We start from the raw sequence: 22,973 nt of genomic DNA, 5'->3' as shown, positions 1-22,973 counted from the left end.
AAAAAAGTACTACTCGGGGATTGGACTGTTCTTAAGCTATAAATTACGAGTTTTCTTGATTAAGTGCAATTGAACACTTCTAACAGAAGTTTCAGAATCCTCTGAGTTTTATTTGTATCAATGCTTTGAAATGAAAATAAAAATCTCACTATCTCACTCTTGTATTTGAACTGAGCCTGGCAGAGCGACCATTACTGGGGGTAAGCTGCTGTCACCAGCAACATACTGGGAGCTGTTCCTGTTTTATTTCCAATTCGAGCAAACAACAGCACATTTCACTTCCTAATACTGGCATCTTGTTTGTCTTCATTGCTGCAAAGTTTGAACAAGATAAGACACTCTGGAAGCTCTGATCGGACTGGCCCATCCCTCCACTGAGATCAGACGTCACGCCGAAAAGCAAAGGAGCTCTGTTTACTGTACTGACAGACTGATTCACACCCTTCATTCACCAGCCTTGCCTCATCTGAACCCACCCAAAACCCGGGCGACATTCAGATTCGGTCGCAAGCTTCTTTTTTTTGTTGTTGTTGTTGCAGAAAGTGGGCAAAATTATTTACTCCAGCGCCATTGTTTCTTTGTCAGTTGGTGAAACTTGAAATACCAGCTCCACTGTTTTGCAATGTCAAGATTTTGCATTTAGAAGAAGAGCTTGCATTCGTAGCATAATTCTAAAATGTTTTTTAGCCAGTCCTCAAAACGTCCCTTCTTCTGCAAAAGTGAACGAGAATCAAGTGAATATTCTTTCCCCTTGTTGTGGGGAAAACAGTTGTTTGTGAGCGTACACCTGTTGTGCGCATTCGGCCTCCACCTCCGCAGAGACAATGTGAGGGGGAGGAGGAGTGGCTCACTGCACTGGATATTCCTGCCGGGTTTGAAGAGGAAGGAGTCGGAAGGGGAGGAACCCTGCAGACGGCATGGCAACACGCACCTTCATAAAGGCACACCCCGCCTGTGGCCTCAGTTCAGCTCTCCCCTCTCACGGCGGCGGCACCCTGCAGTCATGCTCAGTCTCATCAAATTTCCACGAGTCTTCAGCATCAATCAGGTGCCCAAAGTAAGTCCATCTTCACCGCACATTCACCAAAACACATGAACTGATTTCACCTCTTTTACTTTGACTTACCCGAGCCAGAGGCAGGAGCGGTGGAGGAATGAGGAGAGCTTTCTGTCATTAGGAGTGAAGAAGATTTATGTGTTAAAGAATAACTTTTTAAAAAATTCTGTTCTTATCTTGCGCCGCACTTCACTTTCCCACTCATGTTATCATCCAGTTCAGAAGGAACATCTTTGGATTTACTTTGATTCAACTTTATTGCGAATGAATCTGAACCTCCTGATTAATTTGTACCTCCTATATTAAACATTTCCTGCGGTAATAGTTCCTCCGTCTCACATGGAAATTCATTTTGGTTTGCCTGCAGAACAGAAGTGAAGAAACGGGTTTCTCAGATTTCTCTTAAAGGTGCAAACCAAAAACAATGTTGTGGTTTTTTTTTTTCTGTGTGGAGGTTTTCCATGAGGACAGCATCATTTCTGGGTACCGGCACCCCAGGAGCTCCGCCACCGACTGCATCCTCAGCCTCTTCCAGATGACCAATGAGACGCTAAACATCTGGACTCACTTTCTACCCACCTGGTGAGCTGAAAAAGTTTAAGTATTTCAGTTTGTTTTTTTTTGCAATGTGTGCTAAAATAAAAATCAAACGAGACACCTGACAGAATTTATATTCAGTTTTCTAAAAGATAACACGCCGACCCTCAAAGCAGGGAAACTTTCTCTGATTTCATCCTTTGATTAAGCTTCTGTTATTCTGCAAATTTTTTGTGTCAGTAACCTCGATTTGGCCGGATAGCACGTACCTGAATTAAAGAGGTAAAGCGATGACACAACAACACGAAACACCCAAAAAAACTTGTGCCCACGTCATGAGATGTGAATCACACACGTCCTGTAAAACCTGCAGGCCAACGAGTTTTCCAGGCATCTCTTACATAATATCAGCTTTTTCTTTAATCACAGGAACATTCTTAGATTCTCGTGATTCCATTTTTATCTTCTAGAGAAGTCTTCTCGGCCTTGTGTACTATCCAGGTCCTGTACGGGATTAGATTAGATTTCTACATTCATATAGTTTTCCCAGTCTTTCACCAGTGTAACCTGAGACTGAACATACTGACAGGTTTTGTTTTCAAGTCACCATCCCAGCAGCCATGTGGTTCCCCCTCCCCTCTCTGCCTCACCGTGTTCCCCTGAATATTCCCCAAATTTTCAGGCTTAGAGGAAATCCCTCTAAGTTTACGCATTTTATTCATTATTAAACTGATTTGCCTGTTGAAGTTTTTCATTAACAAGGAGTAGATTTGATTATTCACGTGGCAAGAATAAGAGACATAATGGAAGTTACACATAGCGCCAAAACAATGACAACTTGTCAACGACGCAGGGAAAGGAGAGAATCTTTAGATTGTTGTGGTATTTGTTCCCTGAGAAAACATCAGAGTTTGTCTTGCAGATCAGCTGTGCATCAAATCACATTTTTTTATAAAACGGTTGTCACCGAAAGACAATCTAATATTTTATTATAAAATTTAGTTACAACAACCAAAGCCCGCCCACCCAAGAAAAGAAAGAGATCTCTTTTAAAAAAGAGAGAAAAATACAGCAGAACAGGGCAGTAAGCATTCATAGATTCCTTAGATTCCTTAACATACCCAGCCGTAAATGAACTGTTACATCAGTGAATTTTACAACTACCGTACATTTAAAAACGCTATGTGGCATCGTGACATGATCCTAAGATTCAGGCAAAGCAAATGACCAAATCCAAGCCTGATTCCCACGTACAGAAACATAAAAGAAGCAAAAAGGGAGACAGAAAAGAAACTTTCTGCTGACTGGGACGACCTGTCAGCAAATATTTACGGTTTAAATAATGAATAGGAGTATTTCCAGTATGAGCCGAACTTATAAAAATATCTCCAAAAAGACTCCAGATCTTGCCAGATTTGTCACTTAGATTCTGAACAGAAAAACGGAAAACATGAAAACCCAACAAATGTGCGTGAGCAGAACGGAAGTATTTTATTTCATTATTAAGGCAAGACAGCAAAAGAACGCCACAGGTGTTACATCAGTGATGTGTTTATCAACCACGCCTACTTTGTGATAGAGAGCAGGGAAAGGGTCAGTGACCTCATTCAGGTGGAATTTTAATTTCAATTAGCCAGACACATGCTTTGTGTGTGTGTGCGGGCGTGTGTGTGTGTGTGTGTTTTTTTATCTCCTCGTCTTTATTCATCCCTGTAAACACGAGGATTTCACCTCGACATTCCTCGGCTGTGGAATCACAAACGTGTTCAGTAGTTAATAGAAAGTCTGATCAAATCTCTAAAAGGAGAAACCCCCTCATTTTGAAATTGTTTAGCAAAACTATCCTTTTTATTTTTACCCCCAAAAACCCAGTGTGTGTGTTTGTGTGAATATCTTAAAGTGGCTGCTGAGATCAGTGCCCCTCGTGGCCTCGCTTCACTTCCTCCCAAACGAGACGTCGGCTATTTTGGCTGCACTGTCTAAAAGACAAGGGCGGGGGGTATGTTCATCAAACCTGTGTGTGTGTGTGTGTGTGTAGACTTGGGTTTGTTTGGAATATCGTGAAGACACACAGGCGCTTGTGTCAAGGGGGAGAGGCGGACCTAAAGGCCTGGCACTAATGAGCAGGTCTGCGCTTCAGGCTTTCATGCGTATTGCCACAATTAGCTAACTGCTCAGTGACGGGGAAACACTGAAGGCAACACACAACGCACACTGCAGCTGATCAGATCAGGTTGTTTGTGTAGTGCTCTTAGTTGTTATGTAACTGACTGGTATGGAGGGAAAAAAACTGGTTTAATTGAGGGATAATAATTCATAATTGTACTTTCTGAAGGAGCAGCGTCAACTTATTGTTGAATAATTGTGCTCATTATTTCGTAGGCTGTTTTCTTTCTAAGATGACCAGCTCTTGTGAACATTTATGAGTCACCTGCTATAAAAGTCTTATTTAAGGCCTGTGCAAACAGAAGTGAACAAATAATACATTGTAGTACTAAATGAAAGCACTAAAGTTTCCCTACTTCGGTGCTGTAGTCTGGAAGGAAGAAGTCTGTTTATGCTGAACTCGCTCCCACATTTAGAGTCCAACCTGCAAAATGTCAGACACTGAATGTTGATATACCCCTTTGTTTACTCTTCTGCATACATTTCCTCATGTTGCTGACACAAAATAATTAATGTGACTTTTCCTGACACTGTTGTTTGAACATATGAGATGTTGTATGTTTTTTTCTCTTGAAGGTTTTATTTGGGACATTTGTGTTTTGGGTTTATTTCAGATCTTCTTCATCTTCGTTAAGTTTGTACATCTGCCAATTGTTACTTTAACAGCCCTTTGTTTTAAACTAGCATAATGTGAGAGATTTATCTTGCAAAGGGCAGAGCAGTTCACTACAAAAATAAACAAAAATCTGAAATTGTTACATATCATATGTGTGTCTCTTTGCTCTCATCTAAATTAGAGGGCAATTTAGTAATATTTAGTAATGTAAATAAAGTTTACTCACTTTGATCCCCTGTGTGTATTTCTGAGAGAAATACACTAATGATGGGACTTTTTTTTCATTCTATGAAACTCTAAAAAAAAATCAGCACATACAGTGACTATAAGGAGAAAATTGATATTAAACAGTGCCACTGTCTTAGTTTTTATTAAAAAGATTTTTTAACAATACAGATCAGGCTACTTTGAAGGGCACACTATTGAACTCTCAACATTGTGAAAAACGTTTTCTGTTTACCCTCTTAAACGTACAAAATTGTTCTTCCAGCTGTTGACGCAGTTATGGCATTTTTCACTCTTCAGCCGCTGCAGAAACATCATTGTTGCTACTTTTGTGCTGTGGATAGTCACTGCAGTTGACACTGGCTATTACCAAAGATTTTTCTTTCTATCAGGCAGAAAAGTAAAATGTTTTTTGTTTTTTTTCTTTTTGGGCAGGTACTTTCTGTGGAAACTGGTGACGGTGGTGCTGATGCAGCAGGGATGGCAGGACTCCTTCACCTGGCCTCTGATGGTCTTCCTCCTCTCCTGCTGCATTTATCCGTTGGCGTCCAGCTGTGCTCACACCTTCAGCACCATGTCTCCGCGGGCGCGCCACATCTGCTTCTTCTTTGATTACGGGGCGCTCAGTTTCTACAGCCTGGGTGAGTGCATCCGCTCTACCCAGAGTCGTGAAAGTTTAATAGCTACCCTAGCTAACGATTTAGCTGCCCTTTTAAAATTTGCTTAATACCAATATTTGCTTTGAATTACACAATATGATTGCAAAATGTCAGAACAGTTTGCCTTTGCTCTCAATGTGGAAGCATTTATTTAGTTAGAATATTATTTTTCATTGGCAAAGATCTATTTTCCTGATTTTAAATAACTTTGAACGGTTGATTTGCGTTGCTGCAGGGACTGCAGTCGTTTATTCATTTTACGCTTTCCCCGACAAGTGGGTGAACAGCTCCTTTCATCAGTGGTACATCCCCATCGCCATGGCCAACACGCTCATCTGCACCGTCCTGGCCTGCTACTCCAGGTATGACGAGGAAATGATCTGTTGCCACTTCTAGTAGAAGTATGTAAAGTTGAGTTTTATTCTTGAGCCAAGTGAAGATCGTCTTACACACACAAACAGTTTTATGTCATCATTAGCTAATTCCTAACCTTTCATCTCATCTCTCTCTGTCGCTCAGGCTTGGCTTTCCGTTCCTGCAATATAACCGTGACTTGAAAAGGTAAAGAGACTGCAAACAGGAAAAGAAAAACTTTTCTTTTGTTTGTTTTTATCATCTTCCAGAACATTTTTACACTGTGACTCAAGAAGTGTCAGAAAACCAAAATGCAGCCGCCTTCTAGACTTTACTCACGATTTGTCATGCGGCAGCTACGACAGATACTTGAGATCTGTCGTATTGAGCAACATGCTGCTCAGTGCAATGGGTGTTGGTTGGCAGTGATTACAGGGACCAGCCCTAATCTGGCCCGTGTAGTTCCACACGGTTAAGTCAAACAAAGAGCAGCTGAATGTATTGCGTAACAATCGCCCTACTGTAAGAAAAGCAATGCTTATCCCGATTTCTGTCTGTTATGCATTACAAATGATGTCAACCAGACTCTAAATAAATCCTCATCAAGACTATTTGACCATGAAGAATTGTTAGTCTGTGTATTTTTATTGCACAGTCATTTAAATTTTTTTTTTTTTCCAGATTACCTGGGAGTCCAAGTTTCAGCAAATTCTTTCGCATCCTTGCCTTCGCCTACCCCTACCTGTTTGACAACATTCCTCTCTTCTACAGGGTACGACTGCTTTGATCCTCTTTACACTGTACACCTGCATCTTTGCACTCGGCTCACCTTGGATGCTATGTACTCTACTAAATCTTGATTAGGTTTGGATATTTTGTGTTTAATGGGCCAAGACATGTATAAATGCAGGTGGTTTTACACAACAGAAGACTAATAGTCTGTTACTAAATAGATGGAAACCTTCCTTACTCTTCTTTTGAGGTAGAATATTTTTCATTTTGGACTTTTCATTTAAATGCTTGACTGGCAGTTGTGCATTTATGACTTACATCTCAGCAGTGCTTCAGTTTAAGCCACATCAAGAGACGTTAGCATGCTCAACATGCTTTATAGTTCCCTGGTTTTTGCTGAGATCACGTTTGTGTCGTGTTCCCAGGTGCTTCTGTGCACAGGGGACGGCTGCACTGACAACGACACCAACATCCTCCACTACAAACACATCGCCTTGGCTGTCCTCACTGGCTTCCTGTTTGCCACCCGCTTACCTGAGCGCCTGGCACCCGGCAGCTTCGACTACATAGGTGAGATTCCTCCTCTGAGACGCAGTCATTGGTTTCAAGCTCTCATCATTCAGGTCAGGTCACTGCAGATAAATCTGTTGCCGCGTAAGTTGATTCAAATTCTTTAAAACGTAATGAACAGCCAACCAAACAAAGGCAAAGTTAGGATTCGTCACAAGCTCGGTGTTAGATTTGACAACCTTGAGAAAACTTTGAAAACAGGTCCAAATAAAGTGCAAATCGTGCAAGACACCAACATTAATACAATATTTGTATGTTTGGAACAAATACTTAAGCAGTGTTTAAATGATCCACGTTTATAATAGCGACAGTATATCAAAAAACATATATAACCAACAATTGGTTGAACAAAGATAATACAGTTTGAACAAACTTATGGACTCATAAATGTCAAGAAAATGTACTAACAAAAAAAAAAAAATCAAGCAAATTACAATATTTCTGACAAAAGATAAAGATGGACGCTACACACGCATTAAGCTCAGCTGCTTGAAACAAACCTTTAATTACTTTTATTAAAGATATCCTGGACACACAGGAGCTCCGAAGTGAAAACCTATTTACCTGAAGCTTAATGAGTCAGTGTCGCTTTACAGCTACCTGTTTGATTTGATTGTGAAACATTCACATATTTTTCTTTTCCTTTTTTTTCCGTTTTTGTGTTAAACATTGTGAGAAAGCGTTAATGCACAACCACTGCTGGCTCGCCGCTAACTAACAGTCAGTAAATAATTTGCTCTGTGGTGAAAGGTGAGAAGCTTTGACTCAAGTGCGACTCGACTGCTCCCTCTGCAGGTCACAGCCACCAGCTCTTCCATGTGTGCGGCATCCTCGGCACCCACTTCCAAATGCTGGCCGTAGAGCAGGACATGGTGACGCGACGCCCCTGGCTCACCGCGAACTCCGTGCCCGTCTCGTTTGCCAACTCTCTGGGCCCAGCACTGCTTTGCGTGGTGGTGAATTTGATCCTCATCTGCCTCTTTAGTCTGCCTCTCCTTTCTGGCCCGGCGTGGCAGAAAAGCAAACAGGGAAAAAATAAAAAGAAACTCTGCTCCTGCTACTAAATCTTAATCCAGGTTTTTATAGATGAGTGAAAAGAATAAGGGGGTAAAGAGAAACGGTATACAAGCATTCAGCTGTGATAGCTGCTGTTAAAGTATTCAAGAGCTGAGCTGAAGATCTAGGGACGAGTTGCACAATACGCTTAGATACAATGAACATTTTAATGAAACTGGTTCTTGTATAGAGCAGCTGGTTTGCTGTATTATGCATCGGTGCTTCATATGTTTGTACAGAGGTGTGTGTGTGTGTGTGTGGGGGGGGGGGGGGGGGGGGTTTACTGTGTTCTCTGAGTGTCATACATGTGGTGAATGAAGAGACTACAGGGAACAAAAATGATGTCAAGTTCAAAATTCACTTTTTAATTTAGAATTTACAGGCTGAGATTGTCGCTTTAACCCTCCTGTTATGTTCGTTTCTAGGGTACAGCAAAAATGTCCGTGGGTCAGTTTGACCCGGGGAGTGTTTAATCATGCAATAGTGTCAGAAACCAAAAAGTTCCTCCAAAACATTTTTGTATCTGATTATTAACTCCAATACTAACCATTTCAATCAATATTTGTGCAATTATGTTTTATTATTTCTCACAAATTAAGGATCAATGACAACAACCTAGTCATTTACTCATTTGGACATAAAAAATGGAATTTACATTTTTAATGTCCACAGGAACAGAAAAGATTCCCGTCAAAAGTTGTGTGAACACCTGCTTTCTCGCAGTTTCCTAGTGGAGTAGAGAGTAGTTAGAAAGTGGGCTTGTGTGTGTCGGGGTGTGCATGTATATGTGTGCTGTGTTGTGTTTGTGTGTGTGTGGTGAAATATAGTTCATAGCTGCAAGGAAACATATAGAAATGGACATTTTTTAATCTTTTTTTTGCACTTTAACCTGACTGCCAGGTCAAATTGACCCGAACAGTATCTATGTAAAAAGTAGACCCAGGGGTTGGTACAAATGTGTAAAACGAATAAATTTTCAATTTATATGTAGAGTACACCTATTAAGAGAAATAGAAAAAGTTTCATACAAAAAAAATACTTCCAACTATTTAAAAAAAAATGTTTTAAACTTTAAAACGGGTCAATTTGACCCGGAACATAACAGGAGGGTAAAGTTTTCACGTTCATAACTCTCAGGTCTTTTAGATGGTACTGTTGAAGGGTTTGTTATAATCGGCATAGTGATGGCTTCATAAATTGTGCGGTTACTCATGGTGTTGAAACTATTAACCAAGGATATTGTCATAAGATTCATGTGTCTGTCTACTTGCAAGTTGCTGCTAACATTTTGTTTTTTCTTTGTTTTGTAAAACATGTAAAAAGAAAGTATTTAAGTTCAAATGTATTTATTATAATTTTTCCAAATAAAATTCAAACCAAGTCTGAATTTTGTTTTTTATTTGAATCACTGTCTTGCCCATTCGTCTATCATCTATAGTCTATGCCTAAAAAATAACCCACAGGTACTTAAGTGCCAAAATGCTTGAGCGCTCTTCTCATAATACTTTGCACAACCTTACCAACAGGGCAGCATTTAGTTTTTCTAAAATGTGCCACATGGTTAAAGGATATAGAAAAATATATCTTTGCATCTTTTTCTTATCACAATCTTTAGATTGTCCAGAGTTCTGGGTCCTCTCTTCTGCTCTTATGCTATTTCTCACATCACTCCGCAGGTTTTCCATAGAATTTGACTCTGGTAGAAAGGTATGTTTTAAACTTTTTCTATTTTCTGGTGTGCTGACATTTTCCTGTGTTTATTTGGCCATAAAACGTAGATAACACTCTTGCTGAAAGACCCGGGGATTTCCCCATTTCAGTTTGATAGAAGGCACAAGATTGTTATTCAATACCTCTTGGCATTTTATGAGTTTTGAGATATTTAAGCTCCCTTGCCATTCTGCTTACTTGTGCACATCAAGCACATCATTAACATGGGTCTTCCTCCACCGTGGTCACCAGTGGCTTAAATAACTTTACCTGTTTTATTTATGCTCCTGAAGAACAGAAAGTAGATTAATTGGACACTGAACAGAAAGTAGTATAAAAAGAATGGATAAAAACATTCTTTTGATTTATAGATTTTTAAAAGGGTTTAAAAATCTATAAATTCAGAGTTAGCAACAATTAAAACAGTTGTGATTTTATTAAATATATTTATTTCTTAATACACAATTTTTCACACCGTAGATGTACCCAAGTTAATCATCAGATCTCCCTCCACCCCCATTTTTAAACAATTTGTAAAGCAATGCTTATTTTTATTTTCTTTACTTTAATTATTTATTAAACATTTTTCTTGGCCGTAAATCTGATTTTTTGGTAGTATAGTATGAGAAAATTAAGCAAAAAATAACAAAATAATATTGTACACTTGTAAATAAAAATTCTTATAGAAACTTTATGCTTCACACATAAGGGTTCTGCAGCTTTTGATAGACAAAAAAAAAATCCCGTGAAAGTTGTTTTTCATCGTGTTTAATCACTTTACCTGATCCTGAACAAAAAGCACTGTAAACGGTTTTTCTAGGCGGGGGCGGGACTTCCTGCTTTGCTCTGCGTCTAATTGGTTGACGTCCATGAATACCGGAAGAAACGTCGTATAAGAGGGAACATTTCAAATCGTGAACAAGAGGCGCTTCTGAGCAGCTGAGAGGATTTTCATTATATAAACAATGCAGCGAGCTGGGTCAGTATTACACTTACCTTTTCTAAAAAATGGAACATGTGCTCATAAATTATGACCAGAGTTAGAATCACACTTGGAGCTTATTTGAAGTTTAGGAATTTTTTTCCCCCCAGAAAATGTCTTAACCTGCTTATTGTAAATGTCAGATTAGCTACAAGTCGTTAGCTACAATTACGGTTGGTAAACTGCCAACCTTCTTCTGTGATCCCAGGACCCATTTTCTAACAGTCTGGTGTTTAAAACTGTATTGAACAAAGATATTGTAAAGCTGTACTCGACTGGTGAGCATAAATTTAACTTCATGTTTTTGTTTATCGAAAGCAAGCGGCATATGCGCTTGCTAGCTTACGATCAGAATGACAAAAAGCTAGCGGTGATCCAGTCATATATCTCTGTTAGGATTTCGCTGAAATGTTTTTCTTAGCTTGTGTAATGGTCCACATGACGGTAGTGAATTGTAGTAGCTTTTGTTTTATATTAACTGTGTTACTCTGTCGCAGGAAAGGGAGGACTCCTCGAAGGCCCAAAAAGCCAAGCAACATAGAGAAAGATCCCGTGGGGGTATGTGACATTCTGCAGACATCTGGAGGATTACATAGAGCAAAGTTAAAACAAGACGCTGAACGACCAGCTAGTTGCTCATTTTCTGTTCCAGCTTTTCTTAAGTAGCTGATCATGTATGGAAATCTTCATCTTTTTTTTTATTTTATTTTTTTGCCGTGACTTTAGAAGAGTGGTACCTAAACTCAGATAAATCGACATTAATGTATTCAAAATTCAAACGTATGGCATTTTACCAATAATGTAGCAAAGTTTGTTATGCGGCATAAAATATTCTTAATAATTATATAAAATATATCCATCTTCAAAAATACAATGTATAGTTATTAGTGTGGCTACAGATATTCGACTTTGACAAACAAGCATTTATTTACATACTTTATTTTTCCAAAAAGAACAGAACTAACATAAAACAAACGTATTCTCTTAGCTACACATTCAGATGATTGCGATTTATATTTGACATTGGTAATTGTTCTCTACATTTTATCTTAATAGTTGATTAGTTTAAAAAAAGGTGATATGAAATGTATATTGGAATACTTTGAATTACATTCAGGTAACATAGAATATATATATATATAAAATGTTTTTAAAACTATTTATTCCAGGTTTATTGCCGCATACGTCCACTTGGTGGAGAAGATGAGGAATGCTGTGTTGAGATGATCAGCAGGTCCACCATTCAGCTTCATGCTCCCGATGGACTGAAAGCAAACCGCAATGGTGAATACAAGGAGGTATGTATGTTACATATGAATTAAATTATCTATCTCTCTTGTCATTATTTGACAAAAATGGCTAAATTGGACCTAGACTGTATATGAAATTACAGTCACCAAGACAGGGAGTGCAATATTGTATTTGAAATGACTCTCTGATTTTTCAAGTTCTATACATTCATGGGAAAAAAAAGATTATTTAAAGAGACGCTAAAGTGGATGTATTGGACAGAACATTGTGATAAAATTAGGATTATTTACTATTATTTCAGTAATTATACGACTGAATGCTTTCCTAGTGCCACACCACCCTGGGCTAAAAAAAACATACAGGAAAAAAGTATGCACAGCTAATGAGTTGTATAACCAAACATCGGCAACTGTCTCCACTGTAACAAATTTAACATAGTTATTTTTTGAGTGTTCATTGGATGACTTTGCTTTTCCATTTGTCTCTCCTGTAGACACAGTACTGCTTTAAGAAGGTGTTTGGTATTAAAACAACTCAAATTGAGCTGTTTGAAGATGTCGCCAAGCCCCTCATTGAGGACCTCATTCACTGTAAAAACGGTAGGTGAGCTGGGACTTCAAAGCATTTTCTTAACAGTTAACAGTCATTCAGTTATGTAAAGTGTCAAATGTTTGCCTTTTGTCTACATTTGAGTCAATAAGATTTTTTCCTGTATGGACAAAATGTTTGTTATAAATTCAGTCATTCAGCTCCAGTATATATATATAAAGTAGATTACGAATGCCCAATTTCTTGGCTATTTGTTTAGTTACCTGTTTGAAGTGAGTTAAGAGTATATTTCTCAAGCATTCTGAAATGAAGCTTAAAAATAAAGTTTTTATGTTTTTGTGCTTGCCAAAAACAAGCACAAAAAAAAGAATTATATTTTTTCATGCTCAAGAATAAGTTAACAGCAAATTTGATTTGACTTGGCCTTTCCCAATATGGCCACCTCAACTTTCTTGTCTATAAAATGTGTGACTGTGTTGGCAGGTTTGCTGTTTACATACGGTGTGACAGGAAGTGGTAAAACGTACACTATGACCGGCTCGCCTGGAGAAGGTGGACTCCTTCCTCGTTCTCTAGACATGCTCTTCAACAGCATCGGGCCTTTTCAGGCCAAAAGATTTGTAAGATAAATAATGGTCTATATGTTTGATCTCTCAAAACGTTTGAGGCAGATTTACTGAGGCGCAAGTGTCACTTTAGGTGTTTAAGCCTGATGAGAAAAATGGAATCGAGGTTCAGAACCAGGTTGACGCTCTGCTTGAGAGACAGAAGAGAGACAACCAGCAGTCGGTTCCCAGAACGCCGTCTTCCAGGTATCTGGGTGGTTCTGGAATACTATCCTCATTTTTCGGCACTATAGTTTCTGGCTTATCAAGCTGGTTTCTTTTCATTTTTGAATAAATCGATTGTAGGCAGCGGCCGGATCCGGAGTTTGCGGATATGATCAACCCAGACCAGGCGTGTAAATTCGAGGGCGTCGACGAAGACTGCTGCTACAGCGTATTCGTGTCCTACATTGAGATCTACAACAACTATATCTATGACCTCCTTGAAGATGCTCCATTTGATCCAGTCAGACCAAAGTAAGACTGTTTAAAATGAGTTGATGCTTTTCTTCTTTACAGATGAGGTTTTTTTCAAACCTATAAGATCTAAATTTGACATATGACCAATCCCTACTTTCGATAGGTGGCTCGATGGAAACACACCAGTATGGAACAAAGAGTTCATGTATGTGGCCCAGTAATGCAGATTAGCTCTTTAGTTTCTACCCCATTTACTGTTTGTCATACATGAACCCTGACTGTAGCTGATTGGTTGCATACGTTGTTAGTCTGTTTCCATCCCTTTAACCCACTGCTTGGTCTTAACAGTGATGACTCCCAACTAGCTCTGTGAGATATCTGTGGCTGTCCTCTTGTTACCGTTGCTCCTTATTATCACTGATAAGGACACAGAAGATGTCTCTGAATGGCTTGGATGCTGCTGTGCATACCTGGCGTGCTTGTTCCCCTTGAATGAACTTGTGTCTCCATAAATCTTTTGTTCCAACATCGCATAAAATGTTTGGTATTCAGCTTTGCAGCTTGGCTTACGAAAGCAGAGGATGATTATTTTACAGTGTTCATCTAACAGTTTTTTGGGTTTTTTTTGTCGTTTCATTACCACCACGTTTCAGGCCTCCTCAGTCAAAAATTCTGCGTGAAGATCAGAATCACAACATGTATGTGGCCGGCTGCACAGAAGTTGAAGTCAAATCCACAGAAGAGGCTTTTGAAGTCTTCTGGAAAGGTCGGTGAAGGTTTTCTGTATCAGTACAGGGGTTATGTCATTTTATACGTTTTCCTTTCCTCAGAAATTGACTAGTTTGTAGCAAATTGAAGGATTTAAAACATCACTGTCTGTTTGTTTTTAATATTTTAATTCTTCTTGCCAGAATCTTGATGTTTCATATTGCAACTCTGTATTTGTTTAGGACAAAAGAAGAGACGGATAGCGAATACTGAGCTCAACCGAGAGTCCAGTCGCTCCCACAGTGTGTTCACAGTGAAGCTGGCCCAGGCACCTCTAGATGCTGATGGGGACCATATACTACAGGTGATTGGCTGCTAAGGTTGTTTATTTTAATTTCTTATACTTAAAAACGTATATTGAGGAAGAGTTTTACAATTGACATAAAACGCTATTAAACAGGAGAGCAGTTAATTACCAATAATGTGCAAATGTATGCATTTCTCACACAAGTGAGGACAGAGATGTTAATTTAGGACTTGATGATGTCGTATCCTACAGGATGACTTTTCTACTTTTCTTGAGCTGTAAAAAGTAGAACTTACAGAGTCCATTTGCTGCTCAAACAGGACAAAAGCCAGGTGAATGTGAGCCAGCTGTGCCTGGTTGACCTGGCGGGCAGCGAACGCACCAGCAGAACCAGAGCAGAGGGAAGTCGCCTTCGAGAAGCAGGTCGGTTTAAATCGTTTCAGCTCATTTCCAACCGTAAAAATAGAACTTCCACACAATGTATTAGAACAACCAAAACGAGTTTTTGCTTATCGGCATATGGAGTAGATTTATGGAATGCATTAAATGATGAGTTTGAAAAAAAGTAGAAATATAAACTAGCTTAAAAAATTGTTTAAAAAAAAAGCTTACTGGGAAATGTGTTAAGATGAGTGTTTCAAAGTCCATAAATGATATTAAAAAATGTTTAAGTAATTCTATGTTTAAAGATGAGAAAGTGAGATTTAAATGTCATGTAAGGTGGAAATAATTTAAGTTTATCTGGTGTTCGGAGATTTAATTGTCTATAAGTTGATGAGTATGAAAGAGTTTGGATCTCAATCTTGTGTCTTCTACCTGCTCCTTTTTGAACAGACAATATAAAATTGCATGTCAATTGGGCATAATAAGTTTTTAATTTTAATTTTTTCTTCTTTCTTGCTTTTACTTTTGTCTGTTCGAAATAAATAAATGTAAAAAAAACAAAACATTTTTACATCTCTCAAACATTTTCACAATTCATTCAATTCAGAGATTTTTTTTTCTATGTTTATTCTACAGGTAATATTAACCAATCCTTGATGACCCTGCGGACATGTATGGAGGTCCTGCGTGAAAACCAGATGTGTGGAACTAATAGGGTTTGTATCTCAACACTGAACCATTTCTTTCTCCGTTTCTGGTTCGCTACCTTGCTCTGTAACCGTTATTGTTTAAACTTTCTTTAATTTTCTATTCACTCTCTCATACCCTTTGTGTTTTCTTCAGATGGTGCCCTACCGAGACTCTAAAGTCACACATTTGTTTAAAAACTACTTTGATGGAGAAGGAAAAGTCAGGATGGTTGTCTGTGTTAATCCCAAAGCTGAGGATTATGAAGAAACCTTGGTAACGGTCTCCGTTTTGTACAACTCCTGCTTAACTTTGGAGTCTTCTCTGTATTTGGCAAAATGTTAGTTGCTTAGTAGCATGCACAAGTTAATGCTATTTTTAAAATATCTTTGGATTTAATTTAGCCTCCATTTGCAACCTAGCAGTTTAGTTTCACATAAGTGTTGCATTGTGTGCGCTGCAGCTGGTAATGCGCTTTGCTGAGATGACCCAGGAAGTGGAGGTGGCTCGGCCGGTGGACCGTCCGATCTGTGGCCTGACACCGGGACGCAGGCAGAGGAACCAGGCATTCAAAGATGAGCTGTCACGCCGGCTGGAAGAAAGAGGAGGTCCTGTTAATGGAGGTAAACTACACCTTGAAATTTGTACTTCTCTGTATATTAGAGCCTTATTACTTAAAATCATGTGGACTGTGTCGTTTTAGACTATCTTACACCTTATAAAATAAACAGCAAAACCAAAACTCTTTCTCATGTTTTAATGTTGTCTCCTGTAAAGATCCAGTTCAGCTGAACCAGCTCATTGAAAGCCTCCCACCACTGCCTCCCTGCGAGCTCTCAGATCCCTCTGATGATCAGACGTTGCCCCGTCTGATGGAGGTTCTGGAAAGACGGTACCGTATCCGTCAGAAGATGACTGAACAGTTCAACCAGACTGGTAGGATTTTTATTCTGTTAATCTACAGATCGTCATACAAGCGTTTTTTGGCCATAAATAACTACACAAAAAAAACTAAGCAGGAAATGTCGAGACAAATTATGCGATTTTTTTTTTTTTTTTTCAGCAAATAATATGAAGTACACGCTCCAGCAGTTTGAGAGTCAGTTCAGTTCTAAGGAGAACGTACTGCATGATCAGCGAAGCAAACTGGGGGAGAAAGACAAAGTCATTGCAAACCAAAGGACGGAGATTGAACGACTGGAAAAAAAATCCAAGACTTTAGAATACAAGGTCTTGATCTTTCTACATTTTGCTGAAGTAATTTGACATTTGTAAGTGAGGTCGACTTTGTCCTCACTCCCGATCCTCCTCTGCAGATCGACATCCTGCAGAAAACGACAGAGATGTACGAGCAGGACAAACGCTCTCTTCAGCAGGAGCTGGAGGGCAGAGAGCAGAGGCTGCAGAAGGAGTTGGCAGAGAGGAGGCGCATGGAGCAGCGGATGCAGGGCATGGTGACGGACACCAAGCTCAAATGGGAGAGGGAGTGTGTAAGTAGAACAACATGGATGGACCAACATACACTGGGTTTCTAGCAGGGCTAACAACGCTGACTTAATATGACTTATGAGTATATCTGCCAAACTATTGAAATTTTTTTTGCATTTCTGTAAATGAAGAAAAAAATCACTTTTTTTTTAAACATAGACATGTCCGGATACGTTTTTGATTTTTAAAATGTAAAGTACAACGCCTAGTACAAGAATAGGATAACTAAGTTTTTTAAAATTATTATTTCTATTGCAGTCGCATCATGTCCAGCTTTTATAAACCTTTTGGTTTATAAGTTAATACCTTTTGGTATTTAATCTCACTGTAGAGATTGGCAAGTAGGTACTTTGTGATTTATGAAGATCAACACACATCTGCCTTAGTTAATTGTAAGTTCTCTTGTTTTTTCCATTTTGAAAAGTCTAAAAATGTAGAAGTTTCCAGATGTTACTAGTTCACTTAAAAAAACAACAAAAAAGGTAAAAAAATTACTTGAATGAAAGCAGATCAACCAATTTATAGGAACAGGGGATTTATTTCCACTGAATGAGGGGAAACTTTAATTAGAGGTTAGACCTTTCTAAGTTTTTGTTGTGAGATTGCTGTTGCTATAGCAATGCTATCAAAAGTGGAGGGCACTGTAAAACGGAACGTCAAGCTTGTGTTGGCAACTGAGAACTGCGGTGTTTTCAACAATTGAGACATTTTGTTTGTTCAGTGTTGACATTCGGAGAAAAGTTCATGCTCTGTTTAACGGGTTAAGAAAATGAGATTTGTATTAAAAACGGTAGAAATCTGATAAATAGTTTTCCCAAAGAGACATTTTACCAATTATTTCAGTACCACTACATTTTTAGTCAGTGATCATAAAAAAGCAAGCTGTGTCTTTACCGATACTTGCAACCATTAGATGCTCAACAGAAGCAGATGGCAAGAAACAAAAATGGATGTTTTTGCAGGTGTTAAAGCACATCCTGCTTCATCCTCCTTTCAGTCTAATCTGTCTTTAGACTGACAACTGTGAAATTTCTTAATTTTGATAAGTTTAATTGCCGATTAAATCCAGTTCAGTAGAAAGTGTGGATTTCAGCCTATTGATTGACGCGTCTCTAGTTATAATGTTGGGCGATTTGGATATAATTTCCTCATCAGTGTTGAATCAACGAACATACGGCACACGGTTATTGATTCACTCCGACTTACAGCCAATCTAAGATTTAAAGGTTAGACGGGTATGAAATATCTTTTTAATATGCTGATAACTCGTAATCATTTCCCGATTTTGTATTTGTTTTCTTTTTAGGAGAGGCGAGTGAACGCCAAGCAGCTGGAGCTGCAGAACAAGTTGTGGGTGAAGGACGAGAAGCTGAAGCAGTTAAAAGCCATCGTGACGGAGAACGGCGGCGCTAGCGGCGGTCCCGCCGAGCCGCCAAGGAAGCCGGAGAGACCCTCCAGAGAGAGGGATAGAAACATTGCTGAGAAGCGCTCAGCTTCTCCTACACCTCTCTCTGTAAGTTTGTTATTTCACACTGGGACTCCACTAATCTCTATTAACTTGACTCAGTGTGGCGATTTTGCATGCCACTAATAATTATTGTGATCCAGTTAACTGGGATACGCTGCTGTCCACAACAGCTGTTTCTGTTGTGTGTGTGTGTGTGTTTTGTCGTTTGTGTATTTCTGCTTTCCTTTAATTCATGCCACTCATCACACCTTACCTCATTCCCCGACTTTGCAGGATTTAGGCCAAACGCCTCTCAGCCAAAACCGAGCCAGTGTTAGGGGAGTTCAGGACCCCGTCCCCACCTCCGCTCCCTCCTCCTCATCCTCCTCTTCCTCATCCTTTCCCTCGGTCGCCTCCTACATTTCAGATTGGGAGCAGAGGTTCCCTTTAGATTCAGGCAGCCAGTCTAGACAACCAGGAACGCCCCAGTTTGGCAGCAGGACTCCCACCCCATGCCACGGCGCCAGCAGCGTGGGTCGCAGGAGAGGCCGCCGCTGCGCCCCAGAGACTGAGGTCCCTCATGCAGCGTCTGTCTATGAGCTAAACAAAGAGGCAGGCACAAGGGTTAGTGTGTTAGTAGCTGTCCTAAAAAAGTATTCAACGCTTCGCTTGAAGCCTGTAGCGTCGGCTTTGCCTTGGTGTAGAGCAGCTACCATGGAGTGTGCTTGTTTAGTAGAAACATTGGCATAGACTAGAATTCCTGCTTTCTGCTCTTGGAGACGTAGATCTTTGAAGCTTTCGTTTGCGTCATCTTTCCCTTTATGACTGCGAGCTACTTTGCTGTTTCTGCATGCTGCATCCCAGAATAGTTTCCTTTTTAATGTCGTACTGTTGACTTTTAGATGTGTATTTAATAAAATAAACATCTTTCTGGTAAGTAGCAATAGCAGCATCACCAGAGCTCCTTGGAAGTGTATTGCATACATTATTATCATTTTTGTAAAACGGATAATTCAAAATTGGAGTGCAGATAATAACCTCTGTAGCTTCAGCTTTATCTCTGTTAAGGAATTTGGAAAAGTGAAGATTTTGGAAGGAAGCTGAAAAATACAGTTTTGGATATTACATTCCAGGCGTCATGAATTCGCACTTGGCATGCAAATAATATATTTAGACTGTTGGATTGGATGACTTCTAGTGTTGTGCAGCTCTAGGCCTGAGATGGTTCAGTTCAATCTTGAGTGACGCCAAAAAGCAAAGACAGTTGATAAGACTATCCATAAAATGATGCATGTCTGCTCTCACTCAAAATTTCCTCTAAAAAGTTAAGTCCAATTAAATAACACTACAGGGTTTTTAAAATAAACAGCAACATTTACGTGATCTTTTCAGACCAGAGTGTGTGACGTAGTGATCATACCCAGAAGCAAAGCTCCACCATCAACACTTTGAACCAGAGATTTTGTCAAGGTTGAATTTTGAGTAAAGTGACAGTTACAGTCCTGGGAAAGTACTCACTTGTAGATTTATTTACTTTTTGTCACACTAGTTATTTAACATCAAACACATTTTAAAACAATAACTTGGATATAGAGGAAATGTAGTTTTTAAATTAAAATCTCATTTGTTAATGAGAACAAAACCTATCCAGACCAGCCTGTCTCCCCAATACAGCGTTTGCAAGAGTTGGCAGTGACTCTTTGCAGAATCATTTTAATTCATTCAGATTTGAATAGCCTGGTTAAGGTAATTCCACAGCATTTGAAAAAGATTTAAGGGCAGTCTTTGACTAGGCCACTTCAAACCCCTCCCTGTTTCTTTCTTCTTTTTTTTTTTTTTTTTGAGCCTTTCAGAGGTGGACGGTGTATGATGTGCTCAGTTTCACACCAATTGTAATCTGGCACACTTTTCAGAAAGTTCCACTGTTCAGTCTCTCCAGTGCACAGAATAATTGTTGAAAAATTGCTTTCCACCACATCATGAATCTATTGTAACGCATACAAAATTCTGTGTCATTTGCTCTTGGAATAAATAATATTGGCTTGTTCCTTTGCATGCTAACCATTCTTTAGTTTAGTGATCTTTGCTCACTGAATCTCACTCTTGGGAAATGTCCTGTGATTAGAGGAATGTATTGCTGATTTTCTGGAATTGCAATTGGAATGATTTTCACACAAATTCAACAAAATCCATCTACTGATGCCTTATTCTACTTCCAGCAATACTGTTCTTTTCACAAGTAGTTGACCGCCTTTCATGATCAAGCTTCCCTGCTGACCACTGCACACTTTTTAAAAAAAATGAATCACATGTAAATAACTGATTTTTGTTTCTCACTTTGGGATCACCAGACGATTCCTCCGGTTCATCCAATGCACAGGCGCTCACACTCTGCGGGTGGGGAGAAATGGGTAGACCACAAACCGGCCTCTAATTTGGATCTAGACACTGTAATGCAGCCAATCATACCCAATGCGATCAAGGTGTCGACCCCGAACGAGAAAGCTCTGTCTAAATGCCACAAATATGTGCTTAGACACCAAGAGCTTGCCTCTGACGGGGAGATCGAGACCAAATTGATAAAGGTAAAACTACTTGATTTCCTTAACTTGACATTTTTGTGCATGGATTTGACAATTCAACCTATTCACATCTGGCAAAACCTTCCTTATTGGGGTCTTGATTTGATTAATAATCGGCCTGTCTTACTACTTTTTCCGACAGACTGGTACTCATATTGATTGTATTTTTTTTTATTACTATTATTTTACTCCAACAGGGCAATGTTTTTAAGACCAGAGGCGGAGGGCAAGCAGTGGAGTTTACTGATATTGAGACTCTAAAGCAAGAAGACCCAACAGCACCAAGGTAAAGTCTTTGACCCAATGCGTTGCGCTACACTGTTCTTACCATGTTGATGTGGGACATAAAGACATGTTCAACATCCACCTAAGTGTTCCAGTCTTTTAAAGAATGTATTCGAAAACTGTTGAGTTTTGCTTTGTCCAAGTTACTAATAGAGACACTTCGTGTTTTGTTTGGCTTTAGTCGCAAAAGGCGATCCGGCTCTAGAGAGGGACCGGCTCAAACAGACGACATTGAAAACAGGGTAAGCTCAAATAAATGTTTGAGCTTACTGATTTTTGTTCTATAAATATTTAGTATATAATGCTGTTGTATGCATATTGTTGTTAGAATAACTCTCCCTCCTTTTTCTTTTTTTTTTTCTCCCTGTTAAAGCCTCCAGTGGCAAACATCAGTTCAAGCCATGGGTATCAAAAGTAAGCAAAACCATGCATCGATTGTATTGTAGTTTGTCATTTAAGGTCAAAATCACTTTTATTAATGTTGTTTTTCTTCTAGACGGAGAAGACCTTAAGGTGCTGCAGAGGTTTTTTTTCTTTTCTTTTCCCTACACACTCAAACTGTTGCCTGTCAAATCAGTAAAGGGGGAACTCTGCATCTGACCGCTGTAGAACCTTTCTGCTATTCCTGATTATATTAAACTTTACTATAGTGCAATTATAATTTAATCATCGCAGAATGATATATAAAGTGTTATTTGTTGGTTTTTTCCTACAAGTAGGTGCTTTTTTTTATTGCTCTTTAAATGCTGGAAACTCTTCTGCTTGAAGACTGAGAGGTGGTTAATGACCACATGCGTGCTGACTGATTGTACCTTGTGTCTTTTGTCTGCTTTATGCTGCCACCCAAAGTATCTGTGCTGTGGAAATGTTTGTATTTTTGTTTTGTTTTTTTGTCTTTGCTTATTTTTTTTCCTCGCGTCTTTTGATGTATTGCATGTCGAGAGGTGTTAATGTACACATCTGATCGCAAAAAACTATTTTTAGGATTTTCAGCACGTGGATCTGCGGATGTAAAAATGTTGTGCTGTCACGCAGTGCAGCTGACCCCCTCTAAATAACCTTTTTTATCTTTTCTAAACAAGTGTAGCGCACTAGGAGTTTTGGTGGCATTAAATTTATTTGGACACCATGTTGTAATTACTATTCTGTCCTCAAAGAGTGATTTTAGTTTTATTTTCGGACCTCGAGCCATACCGGGCTTGGTTGGCATGGTTTTAACCTCGTTTGGAATGGTTTCAGGACTGAAAGTAAAGTGGAGTAAAGCGCCGTCACATCTGTACATGCACATGTATTGGAAATGGTGCAAAATGAATTGCGAATCAAAATTAAAAAAAGTTTTTTCAAATTTATTGTGAAAGGTGAATTTTCTTTAATTTTTTTTAATTGCACTAATCTTGATTTTTCAGAGTAAAATGACAAACCTGTTGGAACAACAATCTTAAAGTAGCTATTTTTCTTTTAGTCCTGAACTTGATAAAGATTTGACATTTTGATGAGTGAATAACAGAAATATGCATCTATCAGGTTAGACATTTATTCTAGTGAAAACAAGACATGGACAACTAATTTCTACACGAGGTAAAATGATCTAAACTA

At 39.0% G+C, this 22,973-nt stretch overlaps 2 protein-coding genes across 8 annotated transcripts; both read left to right on the top strand.

Moving 5' to 3' along the window:
* Positions 1-929: 929 nt before the first annotated feature.
* Positions 930-8,143, top strand: paqr5b (progestin and adipoQ receptor family member Vb). The gene is made up of 8 exons (XM_028016078.1): positions 930-1,057; positions 1,512-1,639; positions 5,037-5,242; positions 5,496-5,622; positions 5,780-5,821; positions 6,296-6,386; positions 6,772-6,916; positions 7,712-8,143. Exons 1-8 carry the CDS (start codon positions 1,004-1,006, stop codon positions 7,978-7,980), a joined length of 1,062 nt encoding a protein of 353 aa, XP_027871879.1. The 5' UTR covers positions 930-1,003; the 3' UTR covers positions 7,981-8,143.
* A 2,219-nt stretch (positions 8,144-10,362) lies between these two features.
* Positions 10,363-22,726, top strand: LOC114143544 (kinesin-like protein KIF23). 7 transcript variants are annotated; one of them, XM_028015690.1, is made up of 24 exons: positions 10,363-10,661; positions 11,162-11,222; positions 11,834-11,962; positions 12,409-12,514; positions 12,948-13,084; positions 13,164-13,276; positions 13,376-13,546; positions 13,653-13,694; positions 14,143-14,255; positions 14,440-14,561; positions 14,825-14,927; positions 15,525-15,604; positions 15,732-15,851; positions 16,039-16,198; positions 16,353-16,511; positions 16,639-16,805; positions 16,892-17,065; positions 18,370-18,576; positions 18,805-19,134; positions 20,862-21,095; positions 21,290-21,378; positions 21,559-21,619; positions 21,751-21,791; positions 21,874-22,726. In XM_028015690.1, the coding sequence occupies exons 1-24, from the start codon at positions 10,648-10,650 to the stop codon at positions 21,887-21,889; spliced, it is 2,949 nt and encodes a 982-aa protein (XP_027871491.1). In that variant the 5' UTR covers positions 10,363-10,647; the 3' UTR covers positions 21,890-22,726. The 7 variants fall into 7 exon arrangements, with proteins under 7 accessions (XP_027871491.1, XP_027871493.1, XP_027871492.1 ...); XM_028015692.1 differs by lacking the exon at positions 20,862-21,095 and having other exon boundaries at positions 10,365-10,661; XM_028015691.1 differs by lacking the exon at positions 13,653-13,694 and having other exon boundaries at positions 10,366-10,661.
* Positions 22,727-22,973: the final 247 nt, after the last annotated feature.

The sequence above is a fragment of the Xiphophorus couchianus genome, chromosome 4 (assembly GCF_001444195.1).
Source record: "Xiphophorus couchianus chromosome 4, X_couchianus-1.0, whole genome shotgun sequence".
NCBI lineage: Eukaryota > Metazoa > Chordata > Actinopteri > Cyprinodontiformes > Poeciliidae > Xiphophorus > Xiphophorus couchianus.
This window is presented reverse-complemented; position numbering and strand designations above follow the sequence as displayed.